General features: G+C 36.8%; 1 protein-coding gene across 6 annotated transcripts in view; it reads left to right on the top strand.

The window, feature by feature from the left end:
- Window positions 1-24,141, top strand: part of atxn2 (ataxin 2) — a 125,864-nt gene that overhangs the window by 62,062 nt on the left and 39,661 nt on the right. For 4 of the 6 annotated variants that reach the window (XM_073065664.1, XM_073065663.1, XM_073065662.1 and 1 more), the window contains exons 6-10: window positions 6,170-6,184; window positions 12,767-12,888; window positions 18,364-18,455; window positions 20,052-20,249; window positions 21,365-21,543. In XM_073065664.1, coding sequence (XP_072921765.1) covers window positions 6,170-6,184; window positions 12,767-12,888; window positions 18,364-18,455; window positions 20,052-20,249; window positions 21,365-21,543 — 606 coding nt within the window. The remainder of the gene's footprint in view (window positions 1-6,169; window positions 6,185-12,766; window positions 12,889-18,363; window positions 18,456-20,051; window positions 20,250-21,364; window positions 21,544-24,141) is intronic. The other 2 variants (XM_073065665.1, XM_073065667.1) reach the window with 1 other exon arrangement.

Here is a 24,141-nt window from a genome sequence, read left to right as displayed (position 1 = left end):
CGATCGCTTATTGGCTTTTTCTATTTTTCTCATCTTTTTGGTTGCCTCTTGATATAATCTGAAAGCACATTGTCACTTGTCTCACCTATAATGACTCTTAGAGCTTTATTTCACCCTGACTTGAACTCTAAATTGCCTTTTTTTTCTTTTGCCTGATAGCCAGTAGTTTATGCTAAAGTACCTCCAGCTGTATAACTTGTGACAAGTTTTGTTCCTTGGCCATAACTCACTGTGAATCACCTTGAGTAAAATCAGTCTTTTTGGGAGTGGTTTCCCAAAATGAACTTACTGCTACATAATTATGCCACCGCTTCCATATGAACACCAAAGTTCTATATTACATCGTAACTGTTGTTTAGACTCTTATTCATGCTTTCATTATCCTTTATAATCAAAACATTGAATATTTTGTCCCACTTTTGTCAGCCCTTTGACCCATGGTTGGTAATATACATTGACTTCTCATTAGATAATGGGTCAGTGTTAAAATTCTCTATTTTCATATGTCTTAATTTTTCTGACTCTCTGTCCTCCTATAATTATTTTCAGCTCTATATCCTTTCAAGATTTCTGTCATCCTCAGATTTTGGCCTTGTGCTCAGCCACAGAAATAATTATTGTAGCATTAAAGAACATGCCTGAAGTTGCTAATACACAAAGCTCTGGTATTGCTCTGTACCTCTCTAGTTCCCCCTACTTTTAAGGAGTGTCTTAATACACCCCCCCCCCCCTTTAAATCAAACTTTGCCCTATGTGCTTTTTATTTGAATTTGGCTAGGAATATTTTAAAGTTAAAGGTTCTATATGGATGGACGTTGCTGCTAGTTTCATTATGCTTTTCCTTTCATTTTCTTTTCCTTTGAAGTTGTATCTGAAATATTAAAGTTCAATCTGGAACTATGCCTTGATAATCTACACACATACAGCATCTTGTATGAAATGCCAAATGCAGTTTTAACACTTATTTCATGAACATATAGAGTGTGACATATGCTGAAATGTTAGGCTTAGAAATGGCACTTTAGGGGAGAATGCAGCATACAAGAACTGTGGAAAGATGAAATGGTTTTTTGTTCAGATCTGGATATGTTTTCATTATATATTTAGGTTTGAATGATTCAATGTCATGTCTGATTGAAATATTAGTTCTCATTTATTTTTGAATTCACCAATTCTATTTAATCTTGCTTAATATTCACTGCATATCTTGGCTAGGGGATACTACTGTCTGAATTAGGAGGTTGTGGGTTCATAGTTTGTTTCAAAAATTTGATAGCAAAATTTGAGCACCTATTCCTGTGCCCTGTTGTTAGCGTTATCTTCTGGATGAGATATTTAAAAAAGGCCGATTTGAATGAAATGTTTGCAATATTTAGTGTACTTAAGCAAATATGTGGAGAGAAAAGCAGTTTGTATTTTGGTTTGATTAGAATTGGAAGAGATTAGAGATAAACCAGGCTTAATACAGAAGTTATTCTTCTGGTCTCTTAACTAACACTTAAATTCTCTTGCCCTCTTGGTCTATGCAGTATACCTAGATGTCATTAATGAACCTCAATATTTTTCTATGTTGATTCTGTGAATGCAGTGGTTATTTAACCTGAAATAACTTCTGCTTGAAATCCTAAAACAAGAGTAACCAGCAGAAAGAATACTTTTCAAGGAATATGTCATAATGCAGTTTTGGGAGGCAGGCCTGAGAAGTTAAATATCGATACTGCACTGGAAATGTTTAATAGTTGAATGCAAAAGCTGTACTGACATGTGTGCGATGTATTTTATGCTGGTCTTGTATTCCCAGTGTTAGTAATTCTAAAGAATTACAATGACATAAATAATTGTATTGTTGGAATATTTGACTGGGCATTGGTGTTTTGCCACCTGAACTGTGGCAGATGGTAGGAATTTAACTTGGCCTATCTCTTAGTCTTTTGGCATATTTTCTCCTTGTTTTAGTACTTTTTCATACTTCTCCTTGTTTTCAAACTTTTCTATCCTTGTAGCAACCAAAAGATAAATAGCACTGCGCATGTTTATTCTCCATTTTATTATTATAAGGAGAGGCAATAAAAAGAAAAGGCATCTGTTCAAGAACCGTTATCCACCCTACAGTTTTGGCATATCTAGTTAGAAAGGTATACTGGTTTACAGTTTTGTTGCAACAAACAATCTGTTGGAGGTATTCATCGAATAAAGCTGCATCAGTGGAGGAAACTCCAACAGACTGTCATTCTAGATTCTGGTACCTGCAGTTTTTTGTGTCTGCGGTTTATAGTTTTGCTAATTGGTTTCCTATTGGAAATAATTTAGACTGAAAGAATCTTTTGTTAGAGGTGGGAAAGTGTTCAACAGCAAAATGGGCCAGGTTAGTCACAGATCTGGTTGAACAATAATATTATGTTAATACTTTGGAAAGGATTGCTACCTAAATTTGGTGCGATGAACCACTCGTGTATCTCTAATATAGCAACATAACACCCCCAACGAAACCTTTTAAAAATACTTTTGCAGGAATGTGCTGTCAACAATAGTAACCAATTTTGCATTAATGTTATATCAATTGTTTACATTTTAATAGAATGCAGTGCAATATAGGTACAGTTCTAAAAACTTGGTGTTCAGAGATACAACAATGATCAATTTTTTTTATAGTTTGAATGCCTATTGGATTATACTCATTCTAATAAAAATGTGTCCAAATAAAGTTCATAAATTGAAAAAGTCCCTTAAGATAGGATCTATTTGTATTTGGAAAAGCATAGACATATTAAGGACAGTCAAGCATGGCTTTGAGCAAGTCTCACAAACTTACTTGAGTTTTTTGAGAAGGAGCCGAAGATGATTGATGAGGGTTGGACAGTGGTTGTTGTTTACATGACATGGTCTTTGGTAACATTTTCATCAAGGACTCTTATGGTAGGCTTATCCAGGAGATTAAGACACATGGGCTTCTAACGTCGTAGACTTGGCCCAAGAAGACAGGGTAGTGGTAGAGGTCAGTGAATAGTGGTGTTCTGCAAGAGTCAATGCTAGGACCACTATTTTTGATAAATAAACAATGTACTGTAGTACGGCTGGTTAGTAAATTTGCAGATGATGTAAAAATGAACAGAATTGTAGATAGTGAGTATGGTTGTCAAAAGATTGAGCAGAACATGAATCAATGGAAATAATTACAGAGAAATTGCAAGTGGAGTTTAATCCAGATGATAATGGTAAATGGATTGACTCTTAACAGCACTAATGTACAGAGGGATCTTGGGGTGCAAATCCAAGTTCCATGAAAACGTTAATGCAAGTGGATAGGGTCGTAAAGAAGGCATGCGTGCCTTCATCAGTCAGGGTGTTGAGTAAAAAAGTTGGAAGTCATGCTTTAGTTATATGAAACATTTGTTAGACACGACTTTGTGTATTGTGTGCAGTTCTGATATGACCTATTGCAGGAAGGATGTGGAGGTTTGTGGGTGGATGCAGAGAGGTTCGCAAGGATGTTGCCTGGCGTAGAGAGTATTAGTCCTAAGACAACAAACTGGCATTATTTTCTCTGGAGTATTAGAGGCTAGGGGTGTATGAAATCTATAAAATTCTGAGAGGCTTGGAAAGAGTAGATAGTTGAGATGGAAATGTCAAATACTAGAGGTCATAGGTTAAGGCAAAAAGGGAAGAATTGAACATAGATCTACGAAGCAATTTTTAAAAACCAGTCATTTATGTGTGTGACAAGTACCTGAATGTACTGCAGGGGAGTGGTTGAAGCAAAAACAAAATGTTCAAGAAGCATTTAAATTGGCACATGGACAGGTAGAAATTGAGGGATATAAACTAGATGTAGACAGATAAACCATGTATAGTTTAAATTAGTATAGTGGTCAGCACAGACATTGAGCTTCAGGCCCTGTTCTATTTCCTAGCCCACAAATATTCATATATCCTGATATATTTTTGCTATATAAATGCTCATTTAAAGTTTAGACTAGTCTAATTAATAAACAAAATGACCAGTTAAAAGAATGAATTATTTCTTTTGATCAAAGTTCTTACAGAGAAAGTATCAGATATTAAGCACATAATTGTAGAACACCAAGATTATTTTAAAGGGCAGTTTATTTGTTGTATGCCTCACTTTTATACCTTTGAAACTATTTGATCTTGGATGCTTGGCAAAGTTGTGGTTTAGGATAAACTCAATCCACAGACCGGTTCATAGAAAATCTTGTTAATAGTGGTTTGTCTTGGTTTGTTATGCAGTTAAAACTTAGGATTTTTAAAAAATAATTAGGCACCAGCAGAATCAGAAGATAATGCTTCTGTCAAAAGTTTGATTCTTTACATTCTTTACAGTGTAGAAATATTACAAGTCTGATCAAGTTTTATTTTTTTGGTTAGTCATCGAGTATACTGAAAAACTTTGCAGAATGCTTTTGAGCTTAAATGTTAAATACAAATCAAATATTTTGTGATTTTAAAAAAACAAACCATTGTGTTATTTTAAGCCAGTCAGATTCATTTAACACTATTTTTATCCACGAATTTATGCTCAATTTCATTTGATGGGCAGGAGTCCAATATGGTTTGTGAAGAGTTTCTGAAAACTTTCTGAACTCTATCCAATAGGCAGACATCAACAACAAATCATCAGTGATGGAGTGAGAATGTGTTAAAAAGGCCTGGTGCCATTCAAACAGATATATTATCTGTATGGTGTTGAGAACTAAAATTGCAAATACATCTAGCTAGGCAAATGGAAGCGTATTTTTTCAGAATGGTAATGATGAGAATTTGATAGTGGAAGTGCCATTGCAATGATTGGTACTTATTCTTTCTCCCATTGGAAGTGGATATTTATTGACTCTTGTATGGCACTACTTAATAGCTAGCAGCTCAAGCCTGGGGATTGATGTAGAATTATGCTCACAGGCATTAACTGTAAGCAGACATTATCTGTAGAAATGCAACCCTAGCTGAGCAATGCACTAAATAACTTAGACAGAAGAGAGACCATTGGTGAGGTGGCTAAGAATAATTAGATATTGAATCTATTGACCTGGCATTAAAATATATTTATTTTAGGGACATAGTTGTTAGAAGTAGAATCCTAAAATGTATTTCAGCAGTAATCTGTTTTTTAAAAATAATTGAACCTGTTGGCAAATGTTAAAGATCACAGTGAAATGGCTTAGACATGCACAGTTATCTTTCCTTTCTCCAACAGCAACATGATAAATAAACTCCTGTATAAATATTTATTTAAAAAGGAACATTTCCATTTTTTTCCTGTAGTTCTTTAATCTCCATTAAAGTCAGTGTAGTCATGGATCCTGTGCCTGGTCAAACCTTTTGCTGGATTTCCCAATTGTAATGACCTTAAAATCTCAGTAATGATGCTTCTTGACAGATATGATATTCATTACTTCAGAGTAAGTTTGAGGCTTCCACATTTCTCTGTGAATTTGCAGAAGTTTTGAACTTTGCTGACATTTAAACAAATAAAGTAAATAAAACAAATAGGTACTGATGGTTCTATTCTGAACCATGGCCATTTATCAATACTACAGAAGTCTCAGTTTGACTGAAAATCTGTAGGGCATCATGAAACTTGTTGGCCAAGTTTTGGAATTAGTTTTTGTAAACTGATGGCTTTATTCTGTTTATTTGACCATTTAAAATTGTATATGAAAACCTATTGATGAGAATTTAATATTGCCATGAAGGATTTTGTATAGATCAATTCAGGAACAAGACCTAATGATCTCTCCTGAATTTTGGTTTAATTTATGCAAAAAAATGGATGATCCTCTAGCATATTCAAAAAGGATGCAAGCATTGTATTGGAATCTTTGGTCAAGCACATGATGTGAGCATGCATTCAGCTACATCCTGTCAAATTAGAAACACACTCCCCTTATTTTTTGCATTGCAAACTGCTATCAAGAAATAGGTGCTGTTTTCTAGTTACTGTGTTAACTGCTATACCTTCATTGTAAAGAGGGTATTAAATTACTCCATTCATGGTCATCTCCCATTTTGAGTACACAATGCACAATATTTTTAATAAGCAAATGTTGCTGTTCATTAAACTGACAGCTGATTGATCATCTTGATCCTTAATACATATTTGGTTTACTGATTATTTTTTCTTTTTTCCACCCTCTCTTTCTGGTCTCTGTAGTTCCATCTGAAACAGGTAATTCTGTTTATTGTTTGTTTATAATGTGCATATGTTTACGCTGTCCCTTTTGGTTTCAAACTGATTCTGAGCTTAACTTTTGCTTATACGCTGCTTTAAAGTGGCATAAATCTTAGAAAGCATTGCATGTTCAATTCAAGTGACCCTCAAACTACTAAAACAAAATCATAACTGCTCTAGGAAAAATTCTCTTGATTTTTACTCTGAATTATTTGTGACTTTTTTTTACTTAAACACATTCTGCAAAGATATCAACAACTTGGTGAACAGAAACTGGAAAATTTATGAATACCTCTTTGCATGTGTTAAATAACCTCAATGAAAGTCAAGAGTACTTATCTAAAATTATGTAATTGTACAAAAGGGATTGATTTCAATGGCAGAATTCAAGGTGATGGTATAAAATAACTCTCTTTGTACTTTGTATAACAGCTCTTTGTACTTGACATCTTAAATTTTTCAGTTGTTTAAATCACTAGATTCAGTACTTTGATGAATTAGCTAGACTTAAAGGAAATCTTGCTTGGACAGTGGTTCTGTTAAGATGGGAGAAGGATGAGTATGGTTTCGCCAAGTTATGTTGGACTTCAAAAAAGGTTACTACATCACCTGGTAAAATTGTGAGCATTAAAATTGGCAAGAGAGCAGAACCTTTATTTCCATTTTGACCAGTCTTTAGTTTCTTCGTGGAATAACGTGTTGCATTTGGCAAAAGATGTGCCTTATTAAATACTCCACAAATTGTTGTAAAAAGAATGGAGAATTACGTGTATTTATACAGCTACTTGTTTGGCACTGATTTGGCTACAGTAAACCAAGAAAACATTTGCCCCAATGCATTTAGTTATTCTGCAATGCACTTCTGTGGGCTTTCCAAAGGGCTTTTTTTAAAAGGGAGCAGTATATAATATTTGTATGTTTTCTTTAATTGCAGATTCTGAATTTTGGCTACTTTCTGAGGAAATAAAATTTGTGTTGAGTTTCCTTAAAGTAAGAAATTGTAACATTTTCATTGTCATGACCAAGCCAAAAAATTCTGACACTTGCACAGTTCAACAGAATTAGAGTATGGATTTTGTCTAATATCCTTCGTTGCTTATGGTTCCATCTCATGGTGATCCTTGAATTTATTGTTGCTGCGCACTGATAAAATTATTTGTATTTGCATACTAGAAATACTTTCAGGGCTGGTTATATTTTTATCTATCATCTATGAAATTTTAAACTTGTATTTTACTGGAAAGAAGAATTCATTGATACTCAAGTGAGGGTTATTGGAAAACTGGGAATGGAACAGACTAGATTGCTCTCAGAGAGCTGTTATATGGGTTGAAAGTGCTGACAGGAAACCAAATGTTGAGGCAAGCAAAGCATCTATTGTATTTTGATATCTAAGATGTCGTGGAAGTGGGTTGATGTAGATGGGTTGTGATAAGTATACAAAACAGCACTTTATAAGGATCACATTTTAGTGAATTAGAAAGTAGTTGACTAGCAAATAATTTACTGTACCAGATTTAGTAAAACATTGGCAACGTACTTAGGTTATTGTATTGGTTTGTATCTGAGATTATTGGATTGGCAGAATGTATTCAGGTGGAAGGGAAGCATTCTTGAAAATAACTAAAATAATTCTTTGGAACTGACAGTGAATTATTGTATCACCGAGGCTTGGCTGCTTTTGGGACATGACACATGCTTTCAATTGTAATCAGCAGAGTGATTGCTTAGGATTTGTAATTTGCCAACTTAAAGCAGATGCAGCTCCAATTATACATTTCTGATCTTTTTAAAAAGCAGCTCGTTCCCATAGTTTCCTTACCTGAAATGACAGCTGCCCACCAATTAGCCCCAAGTTCTCAACAACTTGCAGTTTTTTCATTTTATTATTATTATTATTATTATTATTATTATTATTATTATTATTATTATTATTATTATTATTATTATTATTATTATTATTATTATTATTATTATTATTATTATTATTATCATCATTATTATTATTATCCTATCCATTATGACACCGGAGGAAGTAATTTGGCACTTCCAGTCCAGTCAGGCTTCAGAGCAATCCCATTACCCTATCTATTTATTGGTAACCTGTTGCCTCTCATCTGCATCAACTGTACATGAGTTCCCATCTGACTCATTTACAGTAGGGACAAGTTTTCAGTCATCACATGTGGCAGACATGGGGCAAACTTCACTGTTTATCTATGTGAATGTATGTGGAACATATAAATATACATGCACAGTATCACAGGATCAAATCTGAGCCTCTGGGACTATGATGTAGCTGTTAACCTCAGCAGGATCAAAATTTTGGCAGCCTGTTCTCCTTTTTTCTCCTTCCAAATGATGAAGTAATGAGTTTTCATCATGAGATTTCTCAATATGGCCCATTTCCATTACTTTGTTGGAAGAAATTGGCTGCACCACAATGTCTCCAAACTATCAAAACACATTTCATTTACAGCAGATGCTTGCATTCAGTGAGCTAAGAGTATGAAATAAAAAGGATTAAGGGAATCAGCAAGATCCACTGGGATGAAGCTCAAATCTATCTCCTTCAGAATTAGGGAATCCTTTAGATTACTACCCAGGCCTGGTTGCTGAAAGGTCGTCATGGTGTAGATCATATTTAAATGTTGTTTAAAATTGGAGCTGGTTTAATATTTTGAAAATCAGTAAACTGTAGACTCTGGCATTTTTGGCTTTGTGTATGGGAAGAGAAACACTTGCTATTTCAGGTTAATGGCTTTAGTCAAAATTGGGAAGGAAAGGTTCTTTTAAACTGATTCTGATTTTCTGATAGGGTAAAACTGGCGTGACCATGGGTATAAATTGAAAATGAGGTCTGGTCATTGAGAGTTCAGGAGTGGTGAAGTATTCCTTGTTGGATAATTTCACTAAGATAATTTGCTGAAATTGTTCATGTCTGATCCCCTTAAATCTTCATTTTCAGTCATTGACTTTTTCATTGTTTTAGGTTTAGGTTTTTCATTTTGAGCTTTGGCAAATTTCTTATTACCGTTTTTACAAATCATATCAAGTTTAGTTTCCTGCCAAATTTATCCTCAAATTCTCAAGGTACTGATTCTTAAGTTGCCCTTTTGTTGGAGCTTTGGTTATTTTTCACACTTTTTGACTGCTGAATGTTAAGTTTATTTGACCAGTTGCAGTCCAAGGTTGCCCTTTCCTGAGGGTCACAGGTATAGAGTTTACAGCATGGGTCTTAGACTGTGACCATAAAATTACTTTTGCTGATCTCCTTTCTCCTTTCTGTTTGCCAATGAGACCCAAGACTGGTGGTATGTATTGGACATCTGAAAACTCGAATTGTCTGATTTCAGTTAAATGAAATTAGGACATAATTTTCCAAATACTGGGGCATTCAGCTTGGTACTGGTTCATCACAGCATTCCGGACCAGTTAAAGTTTATTGCTATTTTGTTTACAATTCCACACCAATCTATGTACCTGAAAAATCCTCAATCCAAATCACTCATCCTCTCTCAATTTCTTTTGTCCAGTCATGTGTTTTTTTTTTGTTGAAAAAAGCACCCTTGCACCTAGCACTGTAAAAAGGAAGCAAAATTCAACCTGTCCACGGAGTACAAAAATGCATTTTTCCTCAAAACTATACATAGTCCAAACTACAGAAAAAAACTGCTTTGATCACAACTGGATGTTGTATCTTGCATGTGTGATTTGTTCTACTCAATGTTCGGATTTCTTAATTACGTTCTGCATCAGTGAGCAACGTCTGTCAAGTCAAGTCACTTTTATTGTCATTTCGACCATAACTGCTGGTGTACAGTACTTAGTAAAAATGAGACACCATTTTTTCAGGACCATGGTGTTACATGATACAGTACAAAAACTAGACTGAACTACGCAAAAAAACAACACAGAGAAAAATAAACTACACTAGACTACAGACCTACCCAGGACTGTATAAAGTGCACAAAAGTGCACTGTATTTTTCCATTTACAGTCTTAAGTGTTTCGTTCTGTTCGCCTCATTATAGGAAGGATATCAAAGCTTTAGAAAGGGTGCAGAAGAGCTTTACTAGGTTGCTGCCTGGATTAGAGAGCATTTCTTATGAGGATGGTTTGAGGGAGCAAAGGCTATTCTCTTTGGCGTGAAGGAGGATGAGAGTCGACTGGATAAATGTGTATAAGATGATAAGAGGCATGGATTGACTACGTAGTCAGAGACCTCAGACAGTGCAATGCATGTAGTTCTGTTCACCAAGGTATAGGAAGGATATGTTAGGATTTGAGAAGGTGCAGAGAAGATTCATCATTGTGTTGTCAGGGAGTTCAGTTCATAACAGTTCAGTTATTGAGACTGGAGAAGCTTGGTCTGTTTACCCTGGAGCAGAGGAGGTTAAAATGTGATATGATGATGCATAAAGTTGAATATTGATAGGGTGGACCATAGCAAATTTTTCCACTATGTTAGAGATAGATACATCTAGGGAACATGACTTTAGGGTAACAGGCAAGAGATTTAGAGGAGATATGCGGGGGAGACCCTCTTAACCCTGAGAGTGGCAAATACCTGGAGTGCACTGAGAGTGGTTGAAACATCACTTAAGTCTGTAGATGAGCATTGAATTGCTTTGGCATAGAGGCTACAGATCACATGCTGGGTGATGGGATTAATATAGAAGGGCGTCCATGGGTTGGCATGGCGAGTGTACCTGAACTTCTCCATTCTGTACTATCCTATAATTCTCAGATTGTCATCTAGTTTCACTTTCCTTCCAACTTTTGATTAACATCTGGGAGGTGTATGATTGCAGCAAGGATTACCCCTACTTTCAATCAATCGATCTATGACCTCACATCCGGACCAGGTTTATTAACACTGGCATATGTTGTGAAATTTGTTGTCTTGTGGCAGCAGTATAGATGTAATTATAAGTTACAATGAATAAATATAGTGCAAAGAGGAACAGCAAGGTGGCGTTCATGGACCATTCAGAAGTCTGATGGCAGAGGAGAAAAAGCTGTTCCTAAACTGTTGAATGTGATGTGGGTCTATAAGCTCCTGTACCTTCCCCCAGTGGTAGTAATGAGAAGAGAGTGGTGGGGGGATCCTTAATGATGCATGCGGCCTTCTTGAGGCACTCCCTTTTGAAGATGTCCTTGATGGTTTGGCAGGGGGGTGTTGGGGCTTGTGCGTGTGATGGAGCTGGCTGAGTCAAGAACCCTCTGCAACCTCTTTGAATCCTCTAAATTGGAGCTGTACAGCAGGTGGTCAGAATGCTCTCCACTCTCCATCTGTAGAAATTTCCTAGTGTCATTGGCGACATTCTAAATCTCAAACTCCCAAAGAAGTATAGTCACATGATTGCATGGGCTGCCGTGGTTTCTGCTTGCCTTAGAGAACTTGGAGATGAGGCCAAAACCTGTATCTTTTCATTTAAAAGTATATTTCAAAGTCAGTTTTATTGTTGTATGCACATGTGCAATGAAAAACTTGCAGCAGCATCGCAGGCACATAGCATCTGTGATCTGTGAGCATTCAATATTCGATGTGCTATCTCTACAATATCTTTGAATCCTCTTTGCAAATGACCTTATTCTCATGGATGAAGATTACAAATGTAACTGTCAATTCTTAAACGCTTACACTGTTTTTATTATATTGAATAGAAACTTCCTCTTGTCCACCAGGTTTATCACTTAAATGAAGTGAATCATCTATCATATAATTACAAACAGGATATTTTTGTTTATGTATTTAGTCTGCAAATTTCTAATCACATTTTTTCAGTAGAATTATCATTGTGTATACACATTGTGCCCCAGTGTAACATATAATAAACCATATAACAATTACAGCACGGAAACAGGCCATCTTGACCCTTCTAGTCTGTGCCGAATGCTTACTCTCACCTAGTCCCACCAATCTGCACAGCCCACAATCTCCTTTCCTTTCCTGTCCATATACCTATCCAGTTTTACTTTAAATGACAATATCAAACCTGCCTTTACCACTTCTACTGGAAGCTCGTTCCACACAGCTACCACACTGAGAAAAGAAGCTCCCCCTTGTGTTACCCCTAAGCTTTTGTCCCCTAACTCTCAACTCATGTCCTCTTGTTTGAATCTCCCCTACTCTCAATGGAAAAAGCCTATCCATGTCAATTCTATCTATCCCTCTCATAATTTTAACTACCTCTATCAAGTCCCCCCTCAACCTTCTATGCTCCAAAGAATAAAGACCTAACTTGTTCAACCTTTCTCTGTAACTTAGGTGCTGAAACCCAGGTAACATTCTAGTAAATCTTCTCTGTACTCGTATAAAGCATAATACAATTCCTTATACTTTAAATAGTTTAGTGCATAATTATTTAAATAAACATTTAATACCTACATTTACACATACATATTCCTGCTTTATTTGGTATGTCTGTGGTCCCCAGCCACGGTATCAATACAGCTGAATAAAAAGTCACTAATTCCGTTAGTATCTGCAGGTGGTACTTTGAATTATTGCATACAGTAGGGTAACGTGTTGTCTTTTTAAAAAACAAACTATAAATTTTATTTCTGTTTCAGATGCCTTTACTGATGCTGCCATTGGCTCGAGACTAAATGGTGAGCACAAAGATAAAGATCTAGAACCATGGGATGGTGGTGATAGTACTAATGAAGATTTAGAAGCTCTGGAATCAGATGTGGTAAATATTTTTATGGTTTAATCCTTTAAAGGAAAGACAAAAAATAGCCAAATGTAAGTTAAATTATTCCATTGGGTACATGACATTACACTGTACATTTCCTCAAAAGCAGTAACAATTATACAATTGCCGCATTTAGTTTACTTGCATAGTTCTTCACTGTGATGTTAAGCTTTTATGGGGATCAGGTGAGGTTGCAATCTTGCCTGTATCTCCTTCACAGTCACGTGATATGACATGTAGTGTGATGCAGAATATTGCATATGAAGAGGGTATTTTGAAGCAAAAGATGGTTTTGTTATACCATCTAGAGAAAATATGAATTTTTCAGTTTAAATCAAATATTGTTTGATTGCAAAGCCAACTGGCATCTGGTAAAATGTATTTTTTTATTGCAAAATAATCAAATAACTGTTCCTTTGAAGTTGGAACCAAAATAATTTAATTAAAATAAATAATTTTATGAAGGCTATTGAGGTACGTAGTCTGCGTTTACTGAGTAATTCAATTAAATACATGTTGGTGATGAAAGTTTAATTTTCCTTGTAAGGTAGTCTGACATCTATCATGTAAGTTGTATATAAACCTAGATTGTTGATTAAGTAAAGCACGCCTTGTTGGTGTGACTCCATTATCTGACTGGATATTGAATAACCTGATTAGCTACTTTTGCTTCTACTAGATTTAATTAATATTTTGTAACCCACAAAATTGAGAGCTGAAATTATCATTTCAATGTGCAAGTATAAATCTTGATGTAATAAAAAAATTACATAGATCTTAATCAGAAGGATTGAACTATTTTATAATGATCACTGTGGTCTAGTAACAAATCTAAATGATGTTTATTAATACCTGAATTCTGGTTCTTTATAAATAGTTTTTACTAGAACACATCTCTTTTCAGTAACACTTTTAGACCAACCTTTTAAAAGTTAAAACCTGAGAATAATTTAGCTATTCAATTCAAAACATTCTGATCTATTCCTTTTAGTAACAATACATAAATCTTATTTCTTGGGCAAATCAGTGTGTCATGGTGTACTATAAACTTACTTCCTTTTTTTGACCCTTGCATCATTAGCATTTAAATATCACTGGGTCATTTAAAAACAGAAAATTGATCAACTGTCATCTTATAGCAACATGCACCCCCCCACCCCCACACCATGCTTATATATCTGTATTTAGCCTTATCTTCAATGCTGATAACAGACAAGTGTCATTTCTATCTAGGAGGTCCCTCAGGACTGAGGATGACTTGCTTTTCAGGATAAAGTTCACTTTATTAATAGTTAATTTAATAATCTAATTTATCAGCATAGTTTTTCTTTTTTGTTGCATTTTTTCCACTTCCCTGATGTTTCCATTCTTAATATTCCAATTTTGTTCAACTTCTGCTGTTGATTCCTGAGATACGGCTATTTTTTCTTGATTTTTCAGATTTTTTCTATCTTCTTTCAGCAGATGGCAATAAATTTGACCACCATTCTCTTTAGTGTGGGTTTATGTTTGTAGCTTTTAGCGAGAATTCCAGAAACTTCATCACTGTTAAGTTATCCAATCACAAATAAGAGAAAATCTGCTGATGCTGGAAATCCGAGCAACACACACAAAATGCTGGAGGAATTCAGCAGGCTAGGCAGCATCTAAGGAAAAGAGTACAGTCGACATTTTGGGCTGAGACCCTTTGGCAGGACTGTTAAGTTACTAAGCTATAGAAACAGCTTAGCCAATTCTCAACTCAATATTGAACTGGACAATTTCTTCTACCACAGTGTTACTCTTCATATTTAGAGAAAGCAACTTTTGGCTTTTTACAGTGGCAACAGAGGCCTAGAAACTCAAAACTCATTGACAGCTGGGGAAAAGGTGCTAAAAGATCATGATGTAGAGTATCAGCCAATGTTTTGAATTGGGTTTCATACTTCACAGGGGTGCTATTGAAAGGCTCTGATACATTTTTTAAAAATATATTCACTATTGCAGGGGACATGAAGGAAAGTTTAGTTAGGTACTGGGAGATGTGGGGAAAGAGAGGGTTTGGCAGTCAATTTTGGTCTTTGGGAATGGGAGGATGGATACTGTGAAGTTGTCAGGATGAGTGCCATGTTAAGTTAAGGAGTTAGACTGGGATCATTGAGTGATAGGAAGGGTACCAGAAAAGATTGTAGTTTAGAGTCAGGAGGTCTCCAGGGGATTGAGTCCAAATGGAAGAGTAGGACTGTGTGAACAAGAGCTCTATGCAGTAAACTGCTCTGAATTATCTGATACTTCTCCAGAATGCTGAAGGCATGCACATCAGATTAATGTTGAAGTTAAAATGTCATGAAAATATTTTGCAAAATTTGTTTTGGTTTGAGACATTACTAGTTACTGGTGGTATTCTGTAGGGATCTGCGCTGTTTGTGATCTGGAGTAAATGATATATGACTATATGATTAAAAGATATATATATACACACACGCACACACAAACACATGCACCCACCCACCCACCCACCCCAGTAAAACTTGGATGAAACCTCCATGGGTGAGTTGGTAAGTTTGCAGATTATCACAAGAAATATGGCAATTGCAGATATGGATGGAGAAATCGCAGGATATACCGAGGGATCTGGGGGAGGGGGGTGGGGGTCCAAAGCCCATAGCTCCCTGAAAGTGGCTGCGCAGGTTAATAGGGTAGTAAATAAGATGTATGGCATACTTTATTAGTCAAGGCATTGAGTTCGAGAATGAGAAAGTTACATTTAATGGCTCCTAATTAAATGGCTACTGCTGTATCCCATCCAATTCAAGATTCGATAGGTTGAGCCCTAGGGAAAAGTCTCTGGCTATCCACTCAATCTGTGCCCCTTATCTTGTACACCTATTATATTGTATACCTCTATCAAGTTCTCTTTCACCCTTCTTCATGCCAAAAAGAAAAGCCCTAGCTCACTCAACCTATCCCCATAAGACAATCCCTATAGTGTAGGCAGAACTCTGGTAAATCTTAGCACCCTCTCTAAAGCATCTACATCCTTCCAATAATGAGGTGACCAGAACTTAATACAGTATTCCAAGTGTGGTCTAACCAGGATTTTATACACTCAATCACACACAAAATGCTGGTGGAACACAGCAGGCCAGGCAGCATCTATAAGGAGAAGCACTGTCGATGTTTCGGGTCGAGACCCTTTGTTTTATGCACTTAGCCGCCTGGTACTAGGTACCTCTTGAGCCGATGTCCGTGGTCTTTAGCTGCTGAGGCCCATTCACTTCAAGGTTCATCATGTGTGGTCAGACATGCTCTCTTTCACACCACTGTCGTTATGCATACTGTTGCATTCCTGTCAGTTTGAACCAGTCTGGCCATTCTCCTTGAGTTCTCTCATTAATAAGTATTTTCACCTACTGAACTACTACTCACTGGATGTTCTTTGCTTTTTACACCATTTGCTATAAACTCTAAAATAGATTGTTGTGATCAAGAGGTCAGCAGTTTCTGAGCTACTCAAACCACTCCAACTGGCACAAACAATCTTTCCACAGTCAATGCCACATAAATCACATTTCTTTCCCATTCTGATGTTTGGTCAGAACAACTGACCCTCTTGGCCATGCCTGTATGCTTTTATGCATTGAGTTGCTGCCACATGATTCGCTGATTAAATATTTGGATTAATAAGCAGGCATACCTAATCAGGCAGCCATTGAGCGAATGTTGCAGTTTTATAAAAAAATTTGTCAGGCCACTTCTGGGAAGGGTTCAAAATAGGTTTACCAGGATGCTACCTGGATTAGAAGGCATGTATTACAAGGAGAGGTTGGACAAACTTGGGATGTTTTCTCTGGAGTGGCAGAGGCTGAAGAGGGACATGATAGAAGTTTGTAAGCTCATGAGAAGCATAGATAGTACCTTTTTCCCAGAGTCACAGTGTTTACTAAAATGCATGTATTTAAGGAGATGAGGGATAAGTTTCTTCCCCACTCAGTGTTGGTTGCCTGGAATGAGCTGCCAGGAGTGATAGTAGAAACACATACAATCAAAGCATTTAAAAGCCTCTTATGTAGGCACATAAATATGCAGAGAATGGAGGGATATGGCCATTGCCTAAACAGAAAGGATTAATTAGGTGTTTAATTTGACATGGTCTGTTCCCGCCCTGTACTGTTCTATGTTCTGCAGTCCATATAAAATAATCTGTTTTTGTGACTAGGCTGTGACTATGATTTAATCTTGACATTTAATAACTTGCACATCTCAACAAAGCATGACATTTGAAGAGTATTTTATTTAAATACCTCGGTTATTTTATTAATTTATTTTTCTGGAGAAGGCATGAAATCTTTTAAGGTTCACTAATTTCCACAATTCGTTGCAAGTGTTTATACTCTAGAAGTTGTCCATTTCACAGAATAAAGCTGACAATTTCACTATGACATCCACAACATTGCAATGGTACATTGATGCAGCAGAATATGTTGGTGCTGCACAGTTCTGGTGACCTAGTTTGACGTTGATCTTGAGTGCTGTGTATGCACATTTTCCCTGTGACTGCACGTGTTTTGCTGAATACTGTAGCTTCCTTCCATGTCCTAATGAAGTGTTGGTAGCTAAATTACTGTTGTAAATTGTCCTAGATCTTAGTAAACATTGGTGTTAAGAAAATCTGGGGGAATTAAATAAAGGGCATATAACAGAAAATGGACTCTAGTGAAATTAGTGGAGGAATGGAACTGACCAGATTTATTATTAGACTACGTACATGTCACCATATAGAACCCTGAGATTCTTTTTCCTGCAGGCGTACTCAGCAAATATAAAGAATAGTAACTGTAAACAGGAATAATGAAAGAGCAAGTGCATAGAAGGCAACAGACTGTGCAAATGCAAATATAAATAACGAGAGCATGAAATAACAAGATAGAGTCCACCAAGTAAGATCACTGGTTGTGGGACCATCTCAGTAGATGAGTGTAGTTATCCTCTTTTGTTCAAGAGCCTGATGGTTGAGGGGTAGTAACTGTTCTTGAACCTGGTGGTGTGAGTCCTGAGACTCTTATACCTTCTATCTGATGGCAGTAGCACGAAAAAAGTGGTGAGGATCTTTGATGATGGTTGGTGCTTTCCTACGACAGCTGAGAGCAGATGCAGACCTAATGGACTGAGTGACCTCTTCCTCTATAATATGAAGATAACATAAGTATTGACATTAGTAATTGAGCATGATTTAACATTCAATCACCTTAATGCTGCATTTTCTTTTGTAGCTATTCTATTCAATGGGATTAACAGAGTGGCAAACCTATTGTTTTATGGTGATCAGATTTGGCTTCAGTAGGTATCATGAAAGCTAATAAACTGATTAGCATTTAGTTAATAATTATTTTAAGAAATGCCTTCATCAGTTGTACTTGAAAATTTAAGTCTAATGGAAGATTTAAAAATAGGATTTTTTTAAAACAGAAATGTCTTTTTTTTTGTCCTCAGTCTAATGGTTGGGATCCCAATGACATGTTTAGATTTAATGAGGAAACTTATGGAGTAAGATCAACCTATGACAGCAGTTTGTCTTCATATACGTGAGTACACAAATTTCAATAAACCTAATTTTTTGTCTAAGCTGTAATGTTTGTAAAGCCTTCTATTCATATTAATTGTTATCAAAATATCAAACTGTTATCAAATGTTTTTGGAAAATTGGTAGTAAATTTATATTCTTTAATGATGTCTGTGTTCTCTTCTAAAAGCGGAACCAAAATAGTACATTATTCCTTTGTTTCTTTATTTGCTTAGCTTTTTTTATTTATACCAAAGATAGAGTTCTAGTATCTTTGTACAGGGATGCACAAAGCTTTATTGCAACTTAAAGTGATGGAAGTTGCTTCCTTTGGATTTTTTTGCCATGTTAGACTGCTGTGTTTTAAAGTACAAATCTACTTTGCCTCACTGTCAAATAAAATTTTGTAATAAATTGAAAATAGTCATGTAGCAGACTATCATCTAAATGGAAATAGATTATATGAAATACAGGATGATTCAATCTGCAAGAGAGTTACTGGCACTTGACCTTTATTCCAAAGGCACTAAACTTAGAAATGGGGATTCTTTCTGTAACAACTATACAGAATGTTGTGAGACCACATTTAATGGGCACAGTTTTAATCCCTTTACTCACAAAAGAATATAGCAGCATTGGAGGCATTCCAAAAGAAATTATCGAGGTGAATCCATAGGATGACAGAATTGACCTGTCATGGGAAGATAAATGGTTTAGATCTGTGTTCCTTTGAGTTTGAACTAAACGAGTGTGACAGGAGAGATTGTTGAAATGTTTTTAATAGTGGGAGACACTCAAATGAGAGACAAGGTTTCAAGGTGTTAAGGGATCAGTCATTTAAAAACAGATCATAGAAATTTCTTCTTGCAAGTAGAAGTGAATCTCTGGAATTCTTTACTCCAAAGAATCGTGAAGGTTAGCTCAAAAGTTCAAAGTACATATATCTCACCATATACAGCCCTGAGATTCATTTTCTTGTGGGCATACTCAGTAAATTCAACAATCACAGTAGAATCAATGGAAGACCACACCAAAAGGGCGGACAACAGACCACCCTTTGGTGTGGTTTTTCAAGAAGAAAGAAATTTAAAAAAAATATATATATTGAGAATATGAGATGAAGAGTCCTTAAAAGTTAGTCCACAGTTCAGTGAAGGGGCAAGTGAAATTAAGTAAAGTTATCCTGTCTGGTTCAAAAGCCTGATGATTGAGGGGCAATAACTGTTCCTGAACCTGGTGGTGTGAATCCGGAGGTTCCTGTTCATCCTTCCTGATGGTAGCAGCGAGAAGAGAGCATGGCCTGGATGGTGCTCTCTGGGTGATTCTATCTCATTAGAAGTGGAGATACATAATTTTATTTGAAAGTTAAGGGGATTGAGGGCTGCAGGGAACTGGTGCAAGTGAAGAGTTGAGGTCTGCTTTAAACCAGCTAATGTCATATTTAATGGCAGGGCAGGCTTGAAGGGCCAGGTACCTTGATTCTGCTCCTATTGGTTGTTTTGTTTACAGATTTCTTAACATTCCTTAACACTTATGCTCTGAGGAATGTACTTGTCCTCAGTATTTGCACTGATCTTGTCTTTCATTCATCTGACATTTCTCCTGTTGTTTCTTACAGGGTACCATTAGAAAGGGATAATTCTGAAGAATTTTTACGGCGCGAAGCTAGAGCAGCTCAACTTGCTGAAGAAATTGAATCAAGTGCCCAGTATAAGGCAAGAGCTGCATTAGAAAATGATGAAAGGACAGAAGAGGAGAAATTTACAGCTGTCCAAAGATCTTCCAATGAACGCGAGAGCCATGGTGCCAACTCTAGGTATTGTCAAGTTCAAAACCAGAATGTCTGTATTGTACAACGTCAGTTGTAAAAAGAAATTGGAGTACAGGCAGTCCCCGGTTTACGAACGAGTTCTGTTCCTGAGTCCGTCTTTAAGTCGGATTTGTACACAAGTCAGAACAAGTACATTCGGTATTATTTAGTGTCAATTAGTCAAGCATTTGTCTTAGTATATAGTATATGTTTTACCTTTCTATGCATATAAAATACTTAAGAAATGTATGTATTCCAATAATTAAACCACCATGTTGCTTAGTAATAATTGTAGCTTTCATCGGAGTGGGGCTTTTTGCATGCTCCATTATTCTCACTTTATCCTTTAAAATTGTTCCAGTTGTTGACCGACTGTAGCCTAATGCTTTTCCAATGACCGATGACGTTTACCTCTTTCCGAACGCTTTATTATTTCCACTTTATTTTAAACTGCTATCGCTTCCCGTCAACGGAACAGAAAAACTGTGGGTGGCAGGTCCCGAGCTCCGCCGTGTCCTAAAGACCACCGCACTGAATTCCCCGGGTCCTAAAGTCTACCGCACTGAGACAGGTTAAATGGGACAAGTGGGGGCTGTGCTGGGTTTGGGTATTTGATCCTCCACAATATTCCGCATGGAAATTTAAACTGGAGGTGGCAGTGTTTTTTTTTACAAGGTCGAGTTGCGAGCTCGCCATCAACCCTGCACGGATGGAGATGGCGCTTGGAAGTGGTTTGTCACTGGATCGAACTCGGGAACTTTAATTCTCGAGCCCAGTGCTGATCTCACTGCGCCACCAGTGGACCGGAAAAGGGGGCCCAGGCAGGGTCAGGGTGAATCTTGCTAATAAAAATTTAAGCCAAATACAAAGTTACACACTCAACACAGTGTCAATGGCAATGACTTAAAATGGCAGACAGTGTCGCAATCCGACTTAAAATGGCGGACGGCATTCTCCTTCCTCGGTTCGTAAGTACGAGTTGTTCGTAAGTCGGACATTCATACCTGTAGATGCCATTTGTGTGTGTGAGTGTGTGTGTGTTATTTGATCCAAAGATAAAATATATTCTTTTATCTCTGCCCTTCTCCCCTACCCTACTTCACCCCACTTCCTTCTACTAGAGAAAATAAATATATTCCACCAGGGCAAAGGAATAGGGATGGAATGTCTTGGGGAAGTACACGACAGCACTCACCAAGAATTGGGCAGACTGGTTCAGGCCCACCACCTTCTCGGGCTGGATCTCATACATCAGATTACAGCCCTAATTCTGGAACAGACCAAAGAGTTGTGAATGGAGGCAAGTATTCATATTTTATATAAGAAGACGACAATAATATGTATAAACATTTGCAAATACAGTCAATAAGACCTACAATGTTAGTAATCAGGCAGCAAGTTCATTGGTGGGTTCTAACAATTATCTGTATTCTTTTATTTTGTGTAATGTAGTATTAGTGAAATTTTGTTATTAAATCCATATTGATACATCATAGACATTTACTTTTTTGTGACAGTTGTACATGGTTAAAAATAGTTTATTTGAATAGAAAAGGCTTATTCGTTTTTCATTAATGGCCTCAGAATAATACTTTTCATTGGTTGACATACAGTAAGTAGATTGACAAGCATCCCCGTGAGGTGGAAAGTGTCGGCATTGTAGAATACAAAGCTTTTAGCTAGCTATATGTATCCAAGTACTATTTGATGTTCAGTTTTTGTTTAAAGATGTTTTGTTTATTGTTCGCAGTTGAAAACTCTCCAACTTTTATTCGATTGTTTTTGTTATAATATTTGCGAGGTCTCTGTCAGTTAGGGTCAACCATGGATGCTACGTCCCAGCTGTCTAGATATGCAAGCCTGGGCAGTACGATATGGAGAGCAAGCTCCCCCTCTCCACGCTTCTGATGAACCCAAACAGGGACTGCAGGGACCAATGCAGTTTGGTTTCAGCAACATCGCAGGAGTTGCCAGTCAGCGTTGAACTCAACATAGGACTGCCTTAAGGACCCTGGATTCAGATTTTTCCCTCGGGTTTACTCCCATATTCTTCCCCATGAGGGGGTATAGCAGCAAGGCAGTAGAGGTTTTAGATCAAAGTTTTCCTTCTCCAAAATGAGCTCCCAACCATGGCAGATGAGCCCCATCTGCCCAAAGTGACTGGTTTTGCTAGTAATCCGCCTTTGCCCCTTCTTCTGTCAGTAGAAACTGTTCTGTCGGGCTTAGTAGCTAAGCCACACGTGACTTGGGAGCTGGACTTGGTTGTCTGAGGCCATTTGAGGCATACACCATTGAGAGTATTTAATAGGTATTGGTTGTTTGTCCCCATTATCACCCCTGGCTATAACAATCTTCAGGAACCAATAATATTCATGCTACCCTGATCTATGGAATATTACATGCCCTGATACTAATACTTTTATAAATAGATTCTTCCCTCCCCTTCCTTCCCTTCTGTAAAACTTGTCTTCAAATCTGCTTCAAATTATAAACCACAGAAGTCTTTGTTTTGCTATAAATGCTGACATAAAATCCTCTGTTGTAATATGCTATGAATATGTCATAATAAATATCTGGGTTATTAAGCATTCCATTTGTGCAAGTGCCTTGGAATTGAAGTTATTACCTAACAGGCTTGGTAGATCTGAATAATCTTGATTTTGGCTGCACCGTTTCTTCAGTATTGAGGGCGTGGTGTTTCTCAGAAGTGGGATTTGGAGCTTGGGGTTGATTGCCTTCTCCATCCAGTGTCCATCCTCAGCATGGATTGGCTGGGTTTTACAACGATGTGTACCTTAATAGACCTGATGGATTTAGTGGCTAGCAGCATTGTCTTCCTAGCCATTAGTATTGATACTTCCCAGCAGGAGAGCAATCTTGAGTGTAACTTTGTATAACTGAATCACAAGTGCAGGCTAACTTTTTCTAATAAAATTTAGTTATAACTAGACTTGAATTTCTCAGGAATTCCTTGGGAAATGTCATTAACATTGTAGATAACAAGAATAGTTCTTTAAACAGTTACATATTGAAATTTCTAAATATTTGACTATAAAGAATTTTTAAAAAAGATAGTGGATTTATTTTCTTCCTCATTTAGTGTTTGTGATAACTTAGCTTCTGTATTTAAAAATGCTGCATATATTGAGGGAGTATAATTTTAATTCCCGTGTTAAGATTTAATTGAAATGAGCCCCGCTGGATTTGTTTTAGCACTATGCATACTGATTGATGTTCTATATGAGTGAGGAGTAGGAGCAGGCTATCCAGGCCCTTAAACAAAAATAATTCATTGTCTTTTGCTGGAAGGCTGGTCAATGTAGTTCAAAATACTCATGACTCAGGAATTTAATTTGCCAATCAGACCAAAAGGATATAAGCATGAAAGTAGAACATAGCAAGAATAGGCTTTCAGCAATTCAGTATGATTATAGATGTACATCTGTCTTCCCATCTCTCTATATTCCATTGACACCTTTCACATTTAGAAATGTATCTGTCTTAAATATATTCAACAATCCTTCGGCTTTTACAGTCATCTCTAGTAGTAAATTCCATAGGTTCACCATTGTCTGAGTTTTCCTCACCTTAGACCCAAACCTCTTGTCATGTGGCTTGTGACTATGACCTATTATTCCAGCCTCTTCAGTTAGGGAAAATAGCATTCCTGCATTCATTGTCTAGCCCTGTCAGAATTTTCTGAACTTACAATTAAATTTCCTTGCATTTTTTAATTCTAGTAGATAAACCTAGTCAAAGTAATCCTTCCTCATTCAGTGGTCCTATCATCAGACCCTAAGAGATAGGAGCAAAATTAGGCCATTCCGTCCTTTGTGTCTGCACTGCCATGTTATCATAGCTGATCCATTTTCCCTCTCAACCCCATTCTTCTGTCTTC

Source organism: Hemitrygon akajei, chromosome 14, assembly GCF_048418815.1.
Source record: "Hemitrygon akajei chromosome 14, sHemAka1.3, whole genome shotgun sequence".
Classification (NCBI taxonomy): Eukaryota; Metazoa; Chordata; class Chondrichthyes; order Myliobatiformes; family Dasyatidae; genus Hemitrygon; species Hemitrygon akajei.
This window is presented reverse-complemented; position numbering and strand designations above follow the sequence as displayed.